This window comes from Phaethon aethereus (genome assembly GCF_964289735.1).
Source record: "Phaethon aethereus genome assembly, chromosome: 2".
Taxonomy (NCBI): domain Eukaryota; kingdom Metazoa; phylum Chordata; class Aves; order Phaethontiformes; family Phaethontidae; genus Phaethon; species Phaethon aethereus.
In genome coordinates this window covers 26,058,488-26,080,636 of record NC_138582.1, presented here as the reverse complement: position 1 = coordinate 26,080,636, position 22,149 = coordinate 26,058,488, and the positions used below count along the sequence as shown (strand labels likewise).

Below are 22,149 nucleotides of genomic sequence, written 5' to 3'. Positions count from 1 at the left end.
GCTCCGTCACACGTAATGGTTTCTTGGGAAGACAGACGCCATAACTCCGAACGTCCCTCCACCCCTTCCTTCTTCTTTGTCCCAACTTTATATACTGAGCATGACGTTATATGGTATGGAATATCTCTTTGGCCAGCCTGGGTCAGCTGTCCCAGCTGTGTCCCCTCCCAGCTTCCCGTGCACCCCCAGCCTGCTCGCTGCAGGCCAGCACGAGAAGCTGGACTGTCCTTGACTACTTAGCAACAACTCAAAACATCAACATCTTATCAACATTTTCTCATCCCAAATCCAAAACATAGCCTCACGCTAGCTTCTATGAAGAAAATTAACTCTACCCTGGCTGAAACCAGGACATTATCCACCCCTTATTCCATACCATTTACGTTATGCTCAGGTACCACACTATCCAATATAACCTCATTAACCACCACCACCCCTTCCCATCCTTTAATATAATACACAGATTATCATCCCCTTAGTCCATAGACTTCCCTCCAAAATGTCCGTGAAATGTCTGCTGAGTTCATTTAGTCCATGACTTTGGGCTCCATCCCTTATGGTGGTCACTCAGGACAGGCGAGGTGGGGTGTTGCATGGAGTTACTGGGCACCAAAGCCAGCTCAGGTCAGGTCACTGCTGCACTGGCACTGCTTCTTGTAAGGCTTGTCCTCCATTCGTTCAGGTGGTTCCTGCTATAGTAGTTCCTATAACATGCAACTCAAATCATGGGTTACAACAGTTTAAAGGTATTTCCATTACAGTCTCCACCCCTGGGCCCTTTGTACTGGACCATAGGGTTTAACATTGCAATGAACTCCTCCCCTTGCCCCTGCTCCAGCTTGGACTTATCCACAGACTGCAGTCCCTTCCATGAGCCACAGTCTCCAGGGGTATATCTGCTGCGGCATAGATTTATCCATAGTTGCAGTCACTTCGAGGTGCACCTGCTCCAAAACGGCCGTCTCCACAGGCCACACTACCTCCAGAGATAAATCTGCTCCAACGTGGCCTTACCCATAGTTCCAGTTCCTCCAGCAATATACCTGCACTGTTGAGGGCTTCTCCATGGCCACACACTTTGAGGTGCTCCAAGCATGACCTCATGCACAACCAATAATGCTTCAAGGTGCACCTGCTGCAACATAGACTTATCCACAGCCACAGACGCTTCGAGCTGTACCTTCTTCAGCGTGGACTTATCCGTGTGCCACAATCCCATCAGAGGTATACCTGCTGCAGCACAGACACAACCATGGCCACAGATGCTTCGAGGTATACCTGCTCCTGGCATGGGCTTACGCATGGTCACAGACGCTTCGGGGTGTCCTGCTCCCACATGGACTCACCCACAGGTCACAGTCCCTTCGACTTGAGTTCACAGTGGAGTTCCAGCCTATTCAGTACAGCAACACAGGAAAAAAACCAGCATTACCCCGGCCATCTGCCAGCCCAGGCCCAAGGCCATATTGCTGTTATCAGAATCTTCCCAGGCACAGCAGAGTCAGACGATCAGCAGTACAGCAGCAGCGAAAGCACAAAGCAGCCACTAACGAGCACTGGACGCTAATACATGCAGGGAAGGCAAACCCATGGCAAGCACAGGGGCCTGGCAATTAATGGCTAAGCAGCAATAACAGCTATAAATTCTATCATCTAGCACATTCCAATCAAACTTGTCATTATCTCAAACCCTTCGAGCCCCACATTGGGCGCCAAAAAGGACTGTCGTGGTTTAGCCCCAGCCAGCAACTAAGCACCACGCAGCCGCTCGCTCACTCCCCCACGGTGGCACGGGGGAGAGAATCGGAAGAGTAAAAGTGAGGAAACTCATGGTTTGAGATAAAGACAGTTTAATAAGTAAAGCAAAAGCCGTGCACGCAAGCAAAGCAAAACAAGGAATTTGTTCACCACTCCCCATGGGCAGGCAGGTGTTCAGCCATCTCCAGGGAAGCAGGGCTCCGTCACGCGTAATGGTTTCTTGGGAAGACAGACGCCATAACTCCGAACGTCCCTCCACCCCTTCCTTCTTCTTTGTCCCAACTTTATATACTGAGCATGACGTTATATGGTATGGAATATCTCTTTGGCCAGCCTGGGTCAGCTGTCCCAGCTGTGTCCCCTCCCAGCTTCCCGTGCACCCCCAGCCTGCTCGCTGCAGGCCAGCACGAGAAGCTGGACTGTCCTTGAGTACTTAGCAACAACTCAAAACATCAACACCTCAACACCTTATCAACATTTTCTCATCCCAAATCCAAAACATAGCCTCACGCTAGCTTCTATGAAGAAAATTAACTCTACCCTGGCTGAAACCAGGACAGGAGCAGAGACCAACACCCACCTCACTACAACCCCCTTTCAGGTAGTTGTAGAGAGCAATAAGGTCTCCCCTCAGCCTCCTTCAGACTGAACAACCCCAGTTCCCTCAGCTGCTCCTCATAAGACTTGTGCTCTAGACCCTTCACCAGCTTCATTGCACTCCTCTGAACACATTCCAGCACCTCAGTGTCACCTCTATGGTGATACAATCTTAAAGCTGAAGTGAGCATCCTGAAATATGAATTCTAGAATTTGAGGTTTGTATCATGTTGCGAAAAATACTGCCAGTACTTCTGCCATGGCCCATTGGTTCCATGAAAGCAAGATATTACTATGCTATTTAAGCATTTTTTTTCAGTGATTCTAATAGCACTTCATCATGATACCACTGTGACCCTTGGACATGCCTAGTGGACACAAGTTATGCCTGTTCATTAGGCTTTTGCTCATTCCATGTAGTACTTGAAGGATAATTATAGTTTAAATACCATTCTGTACTTTCAACATAACCTCCTCCCCAAACCACTTAATAGCTATTGGCTTAGGACCAAATACATGAAATTCATCAGGAAAACATTAATATTATAATTTAAGATTTTTATATTTTATTTTAAGCAGTGCAGTTTGTTTTCTTGTCTCAACCAAAATTTTTTAACATTTTTGCATTTACCTCTAAGTAAATCAGTTACTTAATGTGTTAGCCTTTATATTTCCTGAATCTTCAGTGTTTGTTAGTTTTTATTTTTTAATTGAGCTGGCAGTTTCTGTACTGTATTGATACCTTTTTTTCTTTCTGGTGTTTTTGTAGATCTCCAGACACCGTAATAGTTACATGTTCCCTGTAAGGACACATAGCAGTGACACAGTCTGAAGTAGTTTTATGGTCTTCAACACTTTAAACTTCTGATATAATTTTTTTTTTTTCATTCCAATTTTTGACTTCAAACGAATGTTGTTTCTTTTTGGAGAAAGGGCGCTACATGAAGGCCAGACTGAACTGAAATAATTTTGTACTGTATTACCAGAGAGTGGAATAGAAAGTTTTAATTCATGTAAAATCCCAGGTATACATTTTAGAAGAGTAGTACCTTAAAAACATAGGGCCAGATTGTGAACTACTGTAGTTTTTGAAGACTTTATAGCTCTAACAATTCAGTTATCCCTGGAAAGTAGAAGAGCTAAAAAGTGGAAAGTTTCAAATTTGTCTGAACACTTCTAACTTACAGCTTCTAATAGCTCTAATGTCTCTCTCCGCCCATCTTCCACACCGGGGTGATGGGAAGGGGGCACATGCTGGAGGTGCCGTTCCCCCTCCGCCTTCTCCAGGGAGAAATTGCAGGCAGCAAATTAAGAGCAAATGCCAACTTTTAGATGGTTATGTGTCAGCAAGGTGAATCTTGCCCCACATGGCTTTTCCACAGCCACCCTGTGCTGAAAACTGAACCCTCTCTTTTCCCTTCTGCACAGCTGAAGCTTCACTCTTGAAACAGCCCCTTCAGCAATGTACAGTTAAAAGTCAGCACCAGCCATAGGTATCTCCAGACCTGAGTGAACAGAAGTGTTTTCCTTAGTGCACCTGTACCAACTTCTCTGTATCAACTATACTCTCACAGTTGCTTGCTTTGCCAGTAGCTGATCTCAGAAAAATTCATCAACTATTGGCTGTATTGACTATTGTTATCCAAAGGGGTCTTTTTCTCCTAGTTAATGCTGAAGTATAATAAAGCACAAAGGAAAGAAAAACAGTATTTTTTTTTCCCTGGAACTCTTGAAGCTTATATATGCCGCTGATTGGCAAGATCTCTGGCGAGCTGCTTCATGGCTTACGTGCTTAAAAAATGAAGAACTGGAAGCATTTTCACCAGAATTGTTTATGTGAAGAAAGATGAAAGTTTTAACCAGTTATTTGTCTTTATTCCTTTTTCTGGGAATAAAGACATCTTTAGAGGCACTGAGGCAGTTCTTGAGCTGGTCTGAACTGGTAAACTCCATTTCTTTCAGTGAAGCCAGGGCTGTTGTGATTAGCTGAGGATGTCTGATGCTTAAGAAATTACCCTTCATAACTGCAAGCAGGGTGTCCGAAGCAGTAAGCTTGTGCAACATGCAGTTTGCCTGCAGCTGTGTCTGGCAGCTGCCGCCCTCCCCAGCCCTCTGCAGTTTTGAACGTTTTGATCAATTGTAACTGAATTTGATAGAGGCATAGAAATATTTAGAATATGAAGTTCTGATATGTTCTTTGCAAATGAGTAATTGAGGAGAGATTGGTGAGTGCATTTATGTTCCAACTGAGGGAGAGGCAGGAAGAAACTCCGCTTCTATCCCTTCCCTGCGATGACGGACGCCTGGTTAATCAGCACACATGTAGCTTTGGTGTAAGCACCAGAGCTTCTTCCTTTTCAATCCATCTGCAAACTGTGCGATAGGTAGCAAATATTGCTACGGTGGTAGTGAGAGTGTTGTTTGGGGTGATTTAGAGATGATGGGAAGGCACTGGAGGTGTTTTAGGGAGGAAGGGCTGAAGGGTTCCCATCTTTAAGCCAAAGGAATCTGTGGGGTGTTGCATGAGCTGTGATGTGGTATGAGGACATTTGGAAGCTGTAGGAGAGACAGCACTCAAGCAAATTGGGGGTTTTCTAGTTTTGCAGAACAGCTGTGTTGCTAATTATAGTCTAGAAACCTCAAACCCAACTTGTTTTCAGGTTGCATTTATGATTCTCCAATTTTACGTTTGTTAGTTTGTGTGCAAAAAAGGTGTCTCTGGAGATGGTAAATCCCATTTGCCTCAGCATTTTCACGTTAGTCTGGTTAATGCTCTTGTGTCACTTAAAATGCAGGTTCTTTTGTCCCCATGTCACATGAGGTTTACAAAAGAAGCTGCCTTTCCAGGTGAGATATAAGACTAGTTAAGCAGCTACTCATAAAAAATCACCATAAAATTACCCCAAATTTATTTTTGTGCCCTATTTTGCCTTTAGTTGGCTCTACAGGTTGGACAGACAGCCTGTGGGACTCGATCCTTCTTTGGATGTTGGTTGCCAGTTTCTGTGAAGAAGGTGTTTGTGTGTTCCACTCCCACTATTTCAAGCCTTCTGCTGCAGCCATGCTGATCATTCTCAAGACTAATATTTGTGGATGATATATTTGAGCAAGAAGCAGGTAGTATGTATCTGATGATTTCCAAGTTGTAGCCAGCGCTCCCCTTTTGCTCCTAATCTAGCTGTGCTCCTGCATCGCTTGGCTGAGGGGCATTTCCCAGCCGAGGCCACAGGCACTCTGCCCTGCTCCTGCCCCAGGAAGTGCCCTGCCAAAGCCACCCTGCTCTCCTGTGCTAGAAATGCAAGACTTTTATCCTTAAAGGGAGCTTGAGGGCACTGAATAACAACAATAACAGAGAAAGGTCTTTAGAAGGTGGTCATATGGCAGTGTCAACTTTCCAAGTGTAGTATTTCATGCCTTATAACTGCAGTAGGGAGCCCACTGGAGTTAGAGATGCAGTTGATTTTGATGGATTAATTTCACTGCTTTCTTCTGAAAAACTTCAGACATGATAACTATTGTGTCTCTTTTTAATTAAAACAGCTGAAGTCAATTCTTTTTTTCCTGTTGAGAAGAGAAGCTGATGAGGTCTGATACTTGACACTACAGTCTAGTTTATTTTCAGAGTCTCATCTCTGCTAGCACAGGAGGAATCAAATAGTCAACAGGTCCTTTGTTCACATCACAGGTTTCTTTCAGCAACATTTACCCACAAGCTATCTCTCCTTGTTCAGAAATGTGTTTTCAGCCTTTCTCTGGCTGTGTTTGGGTCTCGCTTGCTCCATCGCTAGTCAACTCTTCGTGCCCTGCCAAGCCCAGAGGTGCACGTGTGCCCCAGCTACTGCCCAGTACGTGTGTTTACAGGGTGCATCTTCACAGGAAGGCCAATGGCTGTGCTGTGAATTTGCCAAATCACGAACTTACCCACTTCCCCTTCAATTGGTTGAACTGCAGGAGTGTAAGGCATTGCCAGTTATTGCTGTCTGAACTCCTGCCTGTGTTGAAGTAGTCAGTGCAGACTTCAGGAAAGGCTGCACTCCAAAGACCACTATAGTGATGGACTATGATACAGAGTAAACATTTCGCTTTTGCTGTTGTCTCATGTGCACTGAGCTCCTGTTCAGTCATGTCTGCATGCCGCATCAGACCAGGAAGTCTCCTGCTCGGGCTGTGCCTCCAAGTGCTTCTGGGAATCCTGGTTCTTCCATGTAAAAAAAAATATTTGCTATGGGGAGCTGCCAGAGCCAGCGAGTACCAGGCGTCAAGTAGATGAACGGGACACGTTTTCCTCTTCTGAACCAGGGCAGAATGCCTGATGCCATTGCTGCTAGAGCAGCCTGATGAAGGAAAGATGATTGTTGACAAAATCTAATCCCAGCCATTACACCTTTTACACGGCTTTCCTGCATTCCTAGACGATGATCTATACGCACATGAGAAAGGGAGAAATGCATAGTGATAGGTGCTATGTGTACTTCCCCCTCTTTGCCAGTGTTATGGGGAAATGGAGTTTCCTATAGCCATAGATATGGATCTGGTACAACCAAATCTCTGTTTCATAGGATAAAGGCACAGAAAACTACAGAAATATTTTAAAACAATGCATGTAAGAATGGTAAGGTACTACCTGAATTACATTTTATGTAACTCATAAAGAGTTGATTTGACAGTTTTTTCCCCTTACAACTTACTTAAAATTGAAATTGTAAGTCTCATCTGAATTATACCCATGACTAATGTGAGTGGAAAACCATAAGACAGATTTTTATGCAGTTCACTGTAGTCTTTGTATGAAGTTACATTTCTCGTGTCCAAATTCACTGGCTAATATATAAGGACTAAAGATATGTTTTATTAAAAAGAATTATCACTGGAATAATTCCTTTTCTGCCAGTTAATTGAAGTCATATAACTGCAATTTTAACCTACTTGCCAAAAATTTTGTTAAATGTTTTTCTGAATTTCCTGTAGTTGTGGTGGTGTAGTTGTTTGCTGTCTAGGAGATACAGAGATTTAATCGTGATTTAATCATGATTAAATGACTGCTTTTACTGAAAGTTATTTTTTTTAATTAAATATGTCTGATATTAACTTCCTGCTCTTACATTCTTTCCACTTCCCCAAAGTTGCATATTTTATTCTGACCTTCACCTTTTACAGATCTATTAAATCTACTTGGTATGAAATATCTGCATATGCTGTTATAATACAGCTGCATTTATTCCTTCACATCAAGATTCGGTTGAATGCATATTTGGCAAATACTTAAAACTACAATTTCCATACTGGGTTTGCATAGCAGAGGGATGACTGCAGCCATACAAAGTTGTTAATCTAGTGGTAAATTTAGGCGTACAACCCTCCATACCCATGTTGCCTTTTGTCCTGTGGACTGCTGGTCTTTGAAAGCTTTAATTTACCCAAGAAATTCAAGATAAAATGTGTGCTTTGTTTATCTATAAAAATCTGGTGAAATGCTGAGATCCTTCTTGGATGAAGTCAGGAGCATCTTGTCCTTACTGTCATTTTTTTGAAGGTATATATTTTCAATACGGAGAGCCAAGTGTGGCTGGTGCATTTTCTGACTCATCAGCTCTGAGGACACTCTAACAGATTTGAGGTTTTCTGATCCAAGGAGCAGGGCAGCAGAGGCAGAAGGCAGAGCCACCACTCAGTAAGGTCAAACCATGGTTGATGCTTATGGTAGCAGGGAGTGCGGGACTGGGGCCCTGCAGTGCCTTTTCTGCTCCACAGTTTGATGAGATCTCCAGATACCTTTAAGGAAGGAGGTTTTCCTAAAGAGGAATACGGTGCATTTTAAAGGTGGACAGTGTCTTCTTTGCTTTGCGGGCCTTGGAGAACATGGCAACAGGAGCAGAGCAGAGCAAGGGATGTCAGAGTGCTCTGCTGACTGGGGCCTTTGCTGTTTTACACAGGCAAGTAGTGGGTTTCCTTTTTTTTGTAGACATGACTTGTGTTGACTTCACGACCTTACACTGACTGGTTCTTTGTTTAAAACCCTGCGTGCAGAAGAGCACGTTTGTCAGCGCTTCTGGTCTGAGCTGTCCCTGAGCTGTGCTTCTGGGTGGCAAGGAGGTGGCCCCCAGAGAACCCAGGAGGGATTGTTGACTGCCTGGCTCTATTGCAGCCCATCACACTGGGCTCCAGGCTTGGCTTCCCTCTTCTCCCCCCATCTCCCCAGTCAAAAGGCTTAATCTGTGTTATTTTTAGTTACTGGGCTTGCAAATCATTCACAGCTTTCCCCTCCAGGCTTGTACACCCAGCTCCTTCCTCGACATTTCCTCTTGGCTATTCCATCACTTTCTTAAAATAAATCTACCTTTCTTAAAATAAACCCACCTAAAATCTCTCATGTTTTAAGTATTCAAAAAACATGTAGATGCGGCACTTCAGGATATGGTTTAGTGGGCATGGTGGTGTTGGGTTGATGGTTGGACTTGATGATCTTGAAGGTCTTTTCCAACCTTAGTGATTCTGTGATTCCCACCTCCACTCTTCTGTAAATCTGCCCTTCCTATTCTCTCATAAACTCATCAGTCTCCCTAACAACAGGAAAAAAAAATTGCTTGGATTAATCCCAGCGTCTGGCTGCATTGCCATCAACGGCGCTGGCCTACCCTGGAGCTCTGCCAGCGCCCGCCCTTCCCCAGCCCGGCTCACCTCAGCCTTGCAGTCTCCCTGCGCCCTCTTGGCAGGGGCCTGTCCAAAAACCTGCTGCCGCTCTGCGGCTGTGGCAGTATCGTGTCCTCTTACCCCCAAAACATGGCGCTCAGCACGCTGCCAGCCTCAGGCAAGATTCAGCTGCAGTGCCCAGCTTGGCTCCTGCCCCCGCTTTCATTTCCTACTCTCCAGGCCCTGACCTGCCCATTTTCTGTCTTCTTCCTGCAATGCCCCATCAACAGCTCATTTGAGAGCTCATTTCTCTTTACTCCGGACCTTCAAGACTCAGAGGTTGACTTCGCTTCCCAGCGCCATCCTGTGCGAGCGCTTCATCTCAGCGCTGCAGACAGAACTCCTATCAACAGAGAAAAATCAGGCAGATTACCTCGCATTAGACTATTTTAAGAGGAAAGCAAAGGCAGCTTCCCAACCAAAAAGCTGTTTCCCATGTCTAATTTGAGCTTTGCTAGAGAATTAGAAATATATCATAGTCAGCGTTTAAGTAATACTAAAAGATTTTTTTGAGGTGTGCTGTGCCTTACTTTTTGATGCTTATAACTTTAATAGCCTTAGATTTTCTCTGTTAAATCATTGTTTTTCACTCAAATAAGAAGCATTTCTTCTTAAATAAACGGATAACTAGACAGATTCTTTTCAGCACAAATAGTGAGATTAGTTGTCTGAATCATAGAGGATTGTATTTCTAATAACAGAATGGAAACCAGAATCCTGCTGGTTTAAATGGAGACTTCTTCCTCATCTTCAGAGGGAAAAGTCTGGACGTCCTCAGTTAATTGCATTATTACTGTCATCCTATAAGTTGCAGTTTATTGCTATATGTATATTCTTTGAAATCAGCCAGAGAAACAGGATGCTAGGGATAAGAGCTTTTTCCCTAAAACAGTGCTTGCCCATGCCACAGAATACATAAACTAGCTAATAGTGTCTGAAATACTTTGGAATATTGAAATCTTCCTGTCTTCTATTTCAAAAGCTATCAAAACCCTGGGTAGCAAACGTGAGGAATTTATGCATACTTACTTTATTGTGACCTTAGCTTATTGGTAGCTCTAGCAGAGGCCAAAACTGCAGAGTAAGTGTGGACTATTACTCTGGAAATACTGTGGAAAAGAAGACTGCAACATCAAAACTGTGTACAGTCTATTAGACAAACAGAAAAAGGGCTTAAAAAGTTATTGTGGCTTGGTGTAAGTGACCTTATTTGATAGTTCACTTAAGGTCTAGACCAGAATAGGGAATATTATCACTAAAAATACCATTTATATATAAAAAATAGGCAGTGTAGTGAGAATTCAGTGAAACCTAAAATATGTAACTTGCCATGAAGCCCAGCAGTTTAATTAAACCAGCAAATAAAGCATTTGCTGAGATTCTGGAAATTTCAGAAAATCTCCTGTTTCCCAATCCATTAATGAGTGAAACAGTTTCCACTTTAGCAGATAGAATCTAAAAGAAAATGGAAAAAGCCCTCTGAATATTTGGCCAGATTAAAAATATTAACAGAGCATTGCTAGTTTGGAGAGGATTTTAATGATCCATGAAGAGACAGCTAGTGTGTTGTATGCAAAACAGAGCAATTAAGAATGACTATTGATACAGCTAATTTGACCCTAAAATATGCACCAGAAAGTGCTGCTTTTTGTTTGCAGAAGGCTGCTAGTAGACCCACGAGAGACAAGGGAAATTTCGATGAAAACTGTGCAACAAAGAAGACACGGCAGGAGAGAGGATGGGGAAAGCATGAGGCATAGCATAGAGGAAACTCAAAGATCGAGACACAGTTTCCTAAGACACTGTTTTCAGACAAGCCCAGTTGATACTGCAATGAATTAAAAAAGGATGAGGACAAGCTAGTAATAAAGAAAACTAGAAGTGTCTCATTAGAAAGGATGGTAGTCGTGTGTTTGTCAATGCTATGTGTGTTGCAGCTTCAAACTCTAAACCTGGAGCTTGTCATCAAAGGAATCCTTTAAAACCAGAATTCCATCACATGAATGAGCCACGGGTGACTGGTGTACTAGGTGTGTATCATGGCCCTTTTCACATTGTTCATGGAATAATTTCTAATATAAATTTGTGGCACAGAGTATCAAGTGAAACCGTCAACATTTTGTAGTATGCCTGGGAGAAAATAAATGGTGTCCAGCTAAGACATTCAGCTCCAAAAGGCTGTGGATGGGACATGGACAATCACCTGCTGCTGTTAAAAACACAGAGTTTGAGCTTAGTGAGGTCATTGTCTTGCTTGAGTAATTTCAGCTGGTACAAAGCACATCACACAAGTGGAATTTCCCTCTTGTAATGTAGCTGAAGAAGGGAAGTGTTCCACATTATTGATTTTATATCAGGGGCTTAACAGATAGATCTTATTAAATATACTGTTTCATTCTTGTTTACAGAAAACTATGCTGATACTTGAAATGGAAGCAGATTGTACCACTGTGTTTGATGATGAATTCTTGTCTTTAGCAAAATGTGGAGTACTGATCTGATTTTTATTTTATGCTATGATAGAGGTTTTAGAAATTCCAGGCATTTTATGAGAGGTGCCTGCATGATAGAAATAGCCCAACTAATGTGACACAGTAAATCCCTTCTGTCTAGTCAACTGCAGATCTGAAAAAGGTAGGGAGTGCATTAGGAATTTACTACTTTTTGTATAAATACCCTTTTAAAGAAATTCCATGCCACAGGGTAATAACGCAAAAAAAATGCGTAGCTCATGATGTTCAATGCAGCAGTGGACAAGATTTCAGAATGATATATCTGTGTATACCTCTCCCGAGTAGCTCCTGAAGCAAATATATCAGTGTTTTAGGCAGTATTCAAGAGTAAGGGATCCAGTAGTGCAATTTCTTCTACTTTAATGCTCAGTTCAGGGCTTTGCTGGGCCATTTGTGCAGGATCTCAGGAGGACGAAGCTGGCAAAGCTCTAAGAAACCTCATGGTCTTCACTGTTTCAGAGTGCATGGTGGGGGGCTACATCCTTTTTATTGGATACAGTTGAGCTTCAGCCCCATTTTTATACTGCTAAGGAGCTGCTTCTCTCTTCAGCTAATGCAACTTCTTACGAATGTTCTTAAAAATCAGGAGGGGTGGAAAATAAATGCAGCTTGCAGACTGAAGAAATAGAAATAGACTTTAGAAATTAAACCCAAGAAGATAATATTTTACCACTACAAATGCAAGTAAAATACTTTACCTGTTAATCTACTCACATCCATTTGCAGTTTGCTTGTATGCCTCGTGAGCAGCTATTTGATTTGCTTGTGGGTGATCCCAGGGCCTTGGCTTGCAGGGGAAAAAATCCTTTTTCACAAAGGTGGAATGCTTTTTATATTTTCAAGAGCTGATCAGTCTTATAACAACATGATGACTTCTCTTGAAGAAGTCTGATTAGCCAGCATATACTGTCATCTTAGAAAATATTATATCTTTGTACTTAATCCTCCTCATCAGTAAGGATTTATGTTTATAAAGTGAGAAAATATTTACTGAGGGAAATTTAGTATTTATACTACTGATCTCTATTTTGATTAAAAAAAAAAGACACAATTCAAGTTGTCCCCAGGCTTATGTGGTATCTTAAGGGTTTTACATTGCATGTGACAGATGAACATAATTTGTCTATGCTTGTACCAAACCATACATTTCCCTTTCACTATGTGGGAATGTCTCAATTCTATCAAGCATAAGCAAGATAGGTAGAACATAAAATTCAATTCTTGTATAGCATCCTGGTAAGTATCTTATCACAGGGAGATCATCCACATGTGTAAGAATATGTGTGGATTTAATAAACACTGTCATGTCTAGAAAATATTAATTTTAGTTTTAAAATGAATGTAAAATATGTATATATACATATATGCACATGTGTGTGTGTATAATACCTGCATGTTATTTGTTGGCAATTACCTTCCACATAAGTTATGAACTAAAAGCTTTTGGCAAAATACGTCACTGTAGTTGAGGTTGAAGTCAAACTGATTAGTTAATAAAGCTTAGTTACAAATCTTTTTTTCTCAAGCATTTGGTATTTTGGCAAACCTAGGCTTGCTGCTGACATCTGCAAGTGTGAGCACTCTACGATGCTTTAAAAGAAACAGAAAATGGAGTCGGTAAGAGCTGCATGTTAGTATGACTGAAGTGTTTGCGGTACCCAAGGCAGCGAAAGGGCTAGCAGCCACTCCAGCACACAGGGACTATAACACAGCAAGTGTCCTGGTGTACGTACTGCACAGGTTTCTTTAGTCATAGATCGACCATATCGATGTTTTTATTTCATCCTTTGATTTAGGAGCCCAGGTGCCCTATAGGATTTTTTATGCTTGGGATACACCATAATAATATAGAGGTTGATCAGTAAAATGCACCTTTGTGGTAAACTATCACTATGTTTCCCAGTTAAAGGTAAGGTAGAGGGAAGAAAAAAGCTACTTCATTTTTCTAAAATATTGGAGATTTGCAAATTAATCTGTAGCTGGGTGAGGGTCTATTGTTGTTTTGGTTTTGCTTTTAGTTATGTGAGTTTAGAAAGAATAATTTATTTGAGTACCAGCTGTCACCTTTTCAATGTTATCCTCCGGTAAACCCCTGCTATTCTCTTTATTGGGATGCAGCAGTAGGATGGAAACTGGGATTTCAGTGGTTTTGAGCTGGTGTTGAGCTCTGCAGTTTTCATTTTAGTTAGATAATCTCAGATCTGAGTGACCCAGGGAAGACATGGCAGGATCCCTGCACTGATGCATCAATGAATGCCATTATAACCTGCTGCACATTGCCAAAATAGTCTATTTAAATGTTCTGGGTAACTTTACAGGTTTTTTTTTCTTCTGATATCTTTTTTTTTAGACTATGTAATATCTCATTTATATAGATAAAAAGGGAAGAGGCAATATCATATTTGTGAAGCAGTTTTCCTTCATTTTAAAATTTGCCACCTACCCTTCTACATGGTACACCCATCACAGAACATAGTTTCCTAATCCAAGTGATATTTTATCATGCTTTTTCAATACATACTTGGACTGTGATCTGCAAGGCTTCTGATGTTGTGGAGATGATACCTTGCTTAGGAACCAGTAGTTTTTGAGAAGCAAGCCAAAATAAGACTTCATTAAAAAAAAATTGTAACTTAAGCACAGTACTTTGTGTTTTTTAATAAAAAATGTGCTTTGAGAATATTCTTCGCAATTTTACTTGTGAAGATTGGATTTGTTTGATATTCTTTGGTCAGAATAGCTGCGTTTTTAATAACAAGTAGATAAATACTTATCGCTTTCAGGTTAAGATAATGAGGAAATTAAATCTTCCTCTGTAGATGTTATTTTGTATTTAAAATAACTGCCTCCATAGCTTATATATATTTTTTTTTTTAATTTGCCCATTTAATTTCGGTAAAACACACAAGTGAATCTGTGAGATTGGAAGAGCTGATATACCACCTCCAAGACTGGAAAGACTGAAGCTCAGCAGGGCTTTTTTCTTTCCCCATCTTTAATGGACAGATACAGTGACAGGCTAGGAGGGGGACATAGGAATCTTAAAACTTCTTCCCTACAAGTGGGCTGAGACCTTCTCAAGCTCCTGCAGAGCAGGAGAGATCAGCCAGTGTTACAGCCCATTGGAGCCAAACGTGATGTCCCTGATCACTAACCCAAGTGCCCCTTGGGACGACAGTGGCAGTCCAAAAAGCATCTTGATTTTTGCCTGAGAGGCAGCAGGAGATGCTGCTCCCTTGTCTGAAGCATCTCCTACCAAAGCTGCTTTCACAGCAGTGGTGGGCTGGAGACTGGGCTTCAGTGCTTTGTAGTTTGTCCTACGACAAACACCTCTATTTGCTGCTTAAACTGCAGTGCCATCAGGGCAGTCCTACAGGACTGGCTGCTCTATGCTTTATACCCAGCACCTTTTCTGCTTTAGAGCCACCTCTTCTAACCAAGCTGCTGACACATTTGTGGTTATTTGGGGTCTAAAACCTTTCTAACTTCAACCCAATTGCTATTTGATTATCTTAATTTTATCTCACTGGCCATCTGGCTGATTTGAAAAGCAAAAGAGGCTAATCCTGCACTGTCATGATTTAGGAGAAGAGCAGGGAATCCACTAGGATGTGGTGTGGGGGGGGTGTCTTTAATGAGGTTTGACAACATTTCTGTTCACAGTCAGCATATCAAAATTTAGAAAATACACCCTTAAACCACTTGTTTGTACTTTCTTCATTATGAAATACTGGAAAATCAAAAGTGTTTTCTTCAGGTTTTGAGTATTCCTTGTATACTCTGCCTTCAGTTATGAGGATTGCTGGCATGTAGTTTTGAGAAAGAAATCTTCAGTTGATTTTCATTGTGTCAAGAGAAAAAAAAAATGAAGGTCAGGTCTATTTGTAAACTTCATCCATTTCAGCTAGGAAATTAAATAAGTTTTGACAGTGATACTGATATTATTTCTCCTCAGCACAGAAGTGTGTGTGGTAATTTATGCTTTATCGCTTGTGATGATAGGTTCCTCACTGGCTTTTCTTTTTTTATTTTCAATAGTTTTGCGGGCTTTATTTTTGCTCAAACACAATTAGCATTAGACTGTACAGAGAACACTATTTATTCTTGGTCTGTTTGCTCTTCCATGCTCTCAGGTTTGATGTCTCGAATGTATTCGTTTATGAATAGAATCAATCAAATAAATAAAGGGCAACAACTTCTATCTGTTCAGATCTGCCATGGCAGAGACGGTTTCAAAATTTATCTAAGAACCTATCTTTCTTATTGAGCTACTGTAGCAAATACAGAATGGCCTTGTATTTGCCTTGTTTTAAAAAGCCCTGCATACATTCAGCAACTGATTGTATTTCAGATTCCAAAGTACGGATTGTTGCTTTTCATTTCTCTGATAAAAAGCAAAATAATATTGCAGACCCTCTCAGTTCTTGAAATGGATAAACATTTCTCATAAAAATCCAGCAGCTCATTTTCAATTAATTGTAATAAATTAACCATGGCAAAGCAATGGTAATTCTCATGAAAATTTGATTTGGATCTGCTGAAAGCAGATGCGCGTTACTTACTGCAGACCATCGCACTGACAGCAGCATACGTCTCAGAAATCTATCAAGGTAGTTATTTTATATTATGGTTTTCAGACACCTACAGTATGTCCCTGGAATGTGCTTTTCTTGTGCTACTGCAACTGGTAGCAGCACCACAACAGCCCACTCCTTCCTCATGTGGGCTTTCTCCCTGCACCCTAGTCTTTCCCCCCATACAAACAAAAAGTGCTCTCAACACCAAAACCCACACTTGAAATAGGTTGCATTTGGTGAAGGTAGAGCTGACTGAATGGAAACCCAGGCTTTTCATCCATTGGAGGGTGGTGACCAATGCAAAAAATGTTCACATATATGTATATTTAGTACTAAAACCAATATTTCAAATTCTGTTTTAGGACTTCGCCCAAAAAGGACTCTGCGCTTGGTACTATGGACGGCAGAAGAGCAAGGAGGCATAGGTGCAGAGCAATACTATCAGCTGCACAAGGTAAATGATGTTTTCAGATGATTTGCTTGACAGCACTTTTCTCCCTAGTTTTGTGGCTTGCATAATCTTTTTGTCAAAACATTCAGCTTAATATCTAACCAAAAATAGGGGCTCCAATTCTGCCTGAAAATATATTGTCTAGTTTTAATCATAAATGTAAGCTTCATTTTATATTTAATAGAAAGTGGTGCAACCACACATATATGTGTTCCGCTTGACCTAAGATATTCTGCCATGAAACTGTTCCAAAATAGGTATTTCACGATGTGGTGTCTGCCATAGCTTTCAAACAATGCTAACTTTCTGAGAATGAATGACAAATGGTCCACATATGTTGGCAATATAATTTTTTTTTTTTTGCCTTATATATTTCTGCTTCATTGCACTTGGCAATAATATTTTACATTGTAAAACATAAAATACTACAAAGAAAAATCTTTGCTATCTTATCTTAATAGTGTGTAATCTAAAATACTCTTTGCCAATTATTAGTTTTATGGGATCTGGAACATTTTAAAATGTTGATTTCTGAAGATGACTGGTTATAAAGATAAAAATATTGTCTATTTTCACATCTGTCTCTCCTGCCAGCAACGTCCTTTTCAAATTACATCATGACATAAAGGCCAGTTGCCTAAAACTATTTTGGAGATGCATCTTGGGAATATGTGTGTGGGTTTTTTCCCCCCAAAATTATGCTGTACCTGTATAACTAAGCTATAGTAGTTATCTTTTATTCTTTTCCCTAATTTAGTAGTATTACTCTCAGCAATGGTTAATATATCCAAGGCATAGACAAGATGAATGCAAATGTGTTTAGGAAGTTACCTGCTGTACAATAGTAAGAAAACAGACCTACAAGCAATTCACAGAATCATAGAATTATAGAATCTTTGGGGAAGGGGAGGTAGGAAGGGACCTGTACAGTTCATCTAGTCCAACTCCTTGCAATGAGCAGGGACATCTTCAACTAGATCAGGTTGCTCAGAGCCCCGTCCAACCTGACCTGGAATGTTTCCAGCGACGGGGCATCTACCACCTTTCTGGGCAACCTGGGCCAGGGTTTCACCACATTCACTGTGAAACATTTATTCCTTAGATCTAGTCTAAATCTACTCCCTTTTACTTTAAAACCATTATCCCTTGTCCTATTGCATCAGGCCCTGCTAAAAAGTCTGTCCTCATCTTTCTTATAAGCCCCCTTTAAGTACTGAAAGGCTGCAAGACGGAATCCCCGGAGCCTTCTCTTCTCCAGGCTCAACAACCCCAACTCTCTCAGACTTTCCTCAGAGGAGAGGGGTTCCATCCCTCGTGATAATTTTTGTGGCCCTCCTCTGGACCTGCTCCAACAGGTCCATGTCTTTCCTGTGCTGAGGGCTCCAGGGCTGGATGCAGGACTCCTTGTGGGGTCTCACCAGAGCACAGCAGAGGGGCTGAATCACTTCCCTCGACCTGCTGTCCATGCTTCTTTGGATGCAGCCCAGGATATGGTTGGCCTTCTGGGCTGCGAGCACACATTGCTGGCTCAGGTCCAGCTTTTCATCCCCCAGTACCCCCAAGTCCTTCCTGGCAGGGCTGCTCTCAATCCCTTCATCCCCCAGCCTGTACTGATACCTGGAGTCACTGTGACCCAGGTGCAGGACCCTGCATTTGGGCTTGTGGAACCTCATGAGGTTCTCAGGCCCATTCTTCGAGCTTGTCCAGGTCCCTCTGGACGGCATCCCATCCCTCAGGCATGTCAGCTGCACCACTCAGCTTGGTGTCATCTGCAAACTTGCTGAGGGTGCACTCAATCCCACTGTCTATGTCATTGATGAAGGTTTTAAAGAGTACTGCTCCCACTACAGACCCCTGAGGGATGCCACTCATCACCAATCCCCATCTGGACATTGAGCTGTTGTCCACTACCCTCTAGATGTAATGATCCAACCAATTCCTCCTCCAGCCATCAAATCCATCTCTCTCCAATTTAGAGATGAGGTGGTTTTGGGGGACCATGTCAAAGGCCTTACAGATGTCCAGGTAGACGACATCCATAGCTCTTCCCTTGCCCACTCTGTTCTGCTCCCTTGTCCCCAGGGGCAGTTTGCCAGAGGGTCCTATTGACTAACTCCCTGAAGAGCTGGAAATTTGCTTTCCTAAAATTCGGGGTCCTGTAGAGACTTTACTCTTTGCTTGCCCCAGATTCCTCAGAACTACAAACTCCAGCAGTGCATGGTCACTGCAGCCCAGGCTGCCTCAAATCTTGATGTCACCAATTAGCTCACATGCTTTGGAGACCAACAAGCCCACTATTACATCCCCTCTGGTAGGGCTGTCTATTACCTGGCTTAAGAATTTATCCTCAGTTCCTAAGAGTATGTTTTTAATCGTAAGCAAACTATCAGAACAAATAAATGGATATGTCACTTTGTATCAAATTCATTGTGATGAAATCAATTTTGTCTGCAGTAGAGTTGACAGAGATAGCATAACAGTGGTTATGGTTTTCTAGCTAGTTGATGAATAGTGAATTATTTTCCACTAACTTGTTTAACGTTACTAAGAAGTGTATTTAACTATCCATATATAATGCAGTTCCTCCTTATATCTCCAAATTATAGGAAAACCTCAGCACTGTCATTTGGAAGGGGTACCTAAGAGCTTGCTTTCTGAATGTCGTGGTTTAGCCCCAGCCGGCAACTAAGCACCACGCAGCTGCTCACTCACTCCCCCTCCCACAGTGGGACAGGGGAGAGAATTAGGAAAAAAACCTCATGGGTTGAGATAAACACAGTTTAATAGGACAGAAAGAAAGAAGGAAACAACAATGATAATACCAACAAAGGAATGGACAAGAACAAGTGATGCCCAATACAACAATTGCTCACCACCCAGCGATCGACAGCCCATCCCCGAGCAGCGATTTCCGCCCCCCGGCCAACTCCAGTTTATGTACTGGGCATGACGTCGGATGGTAGGGAATATCCCTTTGGCCAGCCTGGGTCAGCTGTCCCGACTGTGTCCCCTCCCAGCTCCCCGTGCACCCCCAGCCTGCTCGCTGGCAGGCCAGCACAAGAAGCTGGACTGTCCTTGACTGCTCAGCAACAACCCAAAACATCAGCACATTATCAACAGTTTCTCATCCCAAATCCAAAACACAGTCTCACACTAGCTTCTGTGAAGAAAACCAGCTCTATCCTGGCTGAAACCAGGACACTGAGCTTCAGGGACGTTACAGGGTGCAGTTTAGTATGTATAAAGGACTCTGGATTTAGCACTGCTACTCCAATGTTCAGCAGGATTATACTAGAATGGAACGTTCTGGAGTATGTAGCACAGGAAAGAGATGCTTCTCATGTACAGAAGTGCATTTTGGAGGAGCTGGAGGGATGCTTTGTGCCTAGTGCACACTGCTCATGAGAATGTATCATCACCTCTGTAGATTTCCATGTCAGAAAATAAGCTCCATCCTACGGTGCTGTTGTCAGCAACACGTGAAATTGTCTCATGCACGTCTCATCTTTTGCCAAAATGTCTGCATTTCACTGTTGTCTCTAGGATTTATATTCAGATGTAATATCAAAAAGCAAGCTTAAAGATCAAATAGGGAAGTACAAAGCAGGCTGGGTGTTGTTTGAAAGATATTTGGTTACTCTGCTTTTAAAAAAATTGAGACAAAGATGTGTCTCAATTTTTGCTCTGTTGATGCGATTCCATCTGGATGTTGTGCTGTGTGAAGAAAGCCCAGTCTAACTTCACAAGAATTTGTAACTTACATGGAGAATTTATGCAGAAATGACATCCGTCTGTTGTTTGTTGTTGTTGTTTCCCCCCTGCCATGTGATCTGGCATAATTATAAATTGACACAACTATAGGACATAGCATTACTCATAATAACAAAATAAAGCAGATTAATACTGTACATTATATTTAGCATGAAAAATAACTTAACCTTTTAATGATTTACTTGTGCAAGTTTCTGGCAATTAGGATAGTATGGCATAAACATTGCTTGTTGATGGTAATGAGTACAAGTTAACTAAGAGTGGTATTTAAAGGTGTCTTGTTAAATGAAAGATGGCCTGTATGACTCATCTACATAGCTGGGCTTATTATGACTTTAGTTTGCTGCAAACAAGTAGAAATATGAATGCAGTAATTCAGCACAGACAGTCATGGATTTCCTTGACATTGTAAATTACCTCCTCATGTCAGTGGAAATGTGGCAAGGGAGAAGAAATGAAGACAATATAGTACTGGACAAGTACAAATACTCTAGCTTTCGTAGCTTATTTATTTTTTCTTTGAATTTAATTTCAGGTCTTTCTTCCTCATCTGTCATTGTAGGTTGCCACTGCTAGAAAGTGCATAAGTTACTGCAGAAAGAACTGAGATAGCAGCAGCATGGTGGTTTTACTATGGTGCCAATAATTAACTCATACCCCTGCATAACAGCATTATTTATGTCACTCAAGTATTTCTGTAGAGCCCAATATTATAGTTTCTGATTATTAAAGCTAGTGATAGGGTATATTGGCTGTTCAGATCTTGTAAGAGAATGTAAGCGTTGCCATATTGGGTTGACCAAAAGCTCAGCTTAGCATTGCCTCCTGTTTCTGATAGCATCCAGTAAATAGATGCTTAGGAAAAGCATGTTTGCCCAACTGTAGTCAGAATAAGATCAGACATATAGATTACTCATGCAACCGTGCTTTCATTTGATCACATTTTTCTGGAGAGCATCTCATGGTCCTCATCCGTTGTTTCCTTTGTATGAGTTTTCTAAGACATTTCCAAGAGTTGAAAGCCATGTATCGTCCAGCAGTCCAGTGCCTCCATTAGTGCAGGTGTACCTGCCACCCACCAGTACCTTGCAGAGCACCTGCTCAGTTTTGACCGCGGTGTAGAAGCCTCCCAGGGAATCACTAGCGTCTTTGCTCCCAAAGGAGATACCTGCTGAAGTGCTCACTGCTTTTAACTGTTAGTCAATAATTAGATTTAATTCCAGACTGCAAAAATGCCTGATTTTACTTCACAGTAAAGATACTTTGTCTTGAGGAAGGGTAATGAAATTAAAGGATCTCAGTGTAAGTCAGGCTACAGATCTTGGGGTTCAACACTACATCTGCAGTCTTTGCCCAGTGCTTAGTGTTGTGTGACCAAATTGCTGAGTAGCGCTTTTATGTACAGACAATACAGTAAATAAATAACTTCAAAAATGTGAAATGTTGCAGCTGCTGCTTTCCTATACCAGTTGAATGGAAGAAGCAGGAGGAACATGGTTTGGTAATTCTGGAGGACCTATGTTGCAGCTATTCAGTACAGATTCTCCGACAAACTTTTAACATCAGTACCTGAGTGCCCTCCAGTAGGGGTTTTAAATTTTTTGTGTGTTTACTCTTATGCTGTCTGCATGAGGGGAGAAAGAAATATATGTAATGATGTGTCTGTCCTCCTTTTGTTGCTTTGGACTAGTTTCTGTGAAAGATCTGTGTACCATGAAGACAAGGTTACAGTTATTTACCCAGATGAATTAAGGGACTACGAATGGCTGATAATATTTACTTTGGAATAGAA

The 22,149-nt window shown here is 41.7% G+C and overlaps 1 protein-coding gene across 1 annotated transcript in view; it reads left to right on the top strand.

The window, feature by feature from the left end:
• The window catches only part of CPQ (carboxypeptidase Q), a gene marked incomplete at its 3' end in the record, with an annotated part of 150,580 nt that overhangs the window by 86,387 nt on the left and 42,044 nt on the right, over nt 1-22,149 (top strand). Inside the window, exon 5 of the mRNA XM_082014824.1 lies at nt 16,498-16,589. Within this exon, the coding sequence (XP_081870950.1) occupies nt 16,498-16,589 (92 nt within the window). The remainder of the gene's footprint in view (nt 1-16,497; nt 16,590-22,149) is intronic.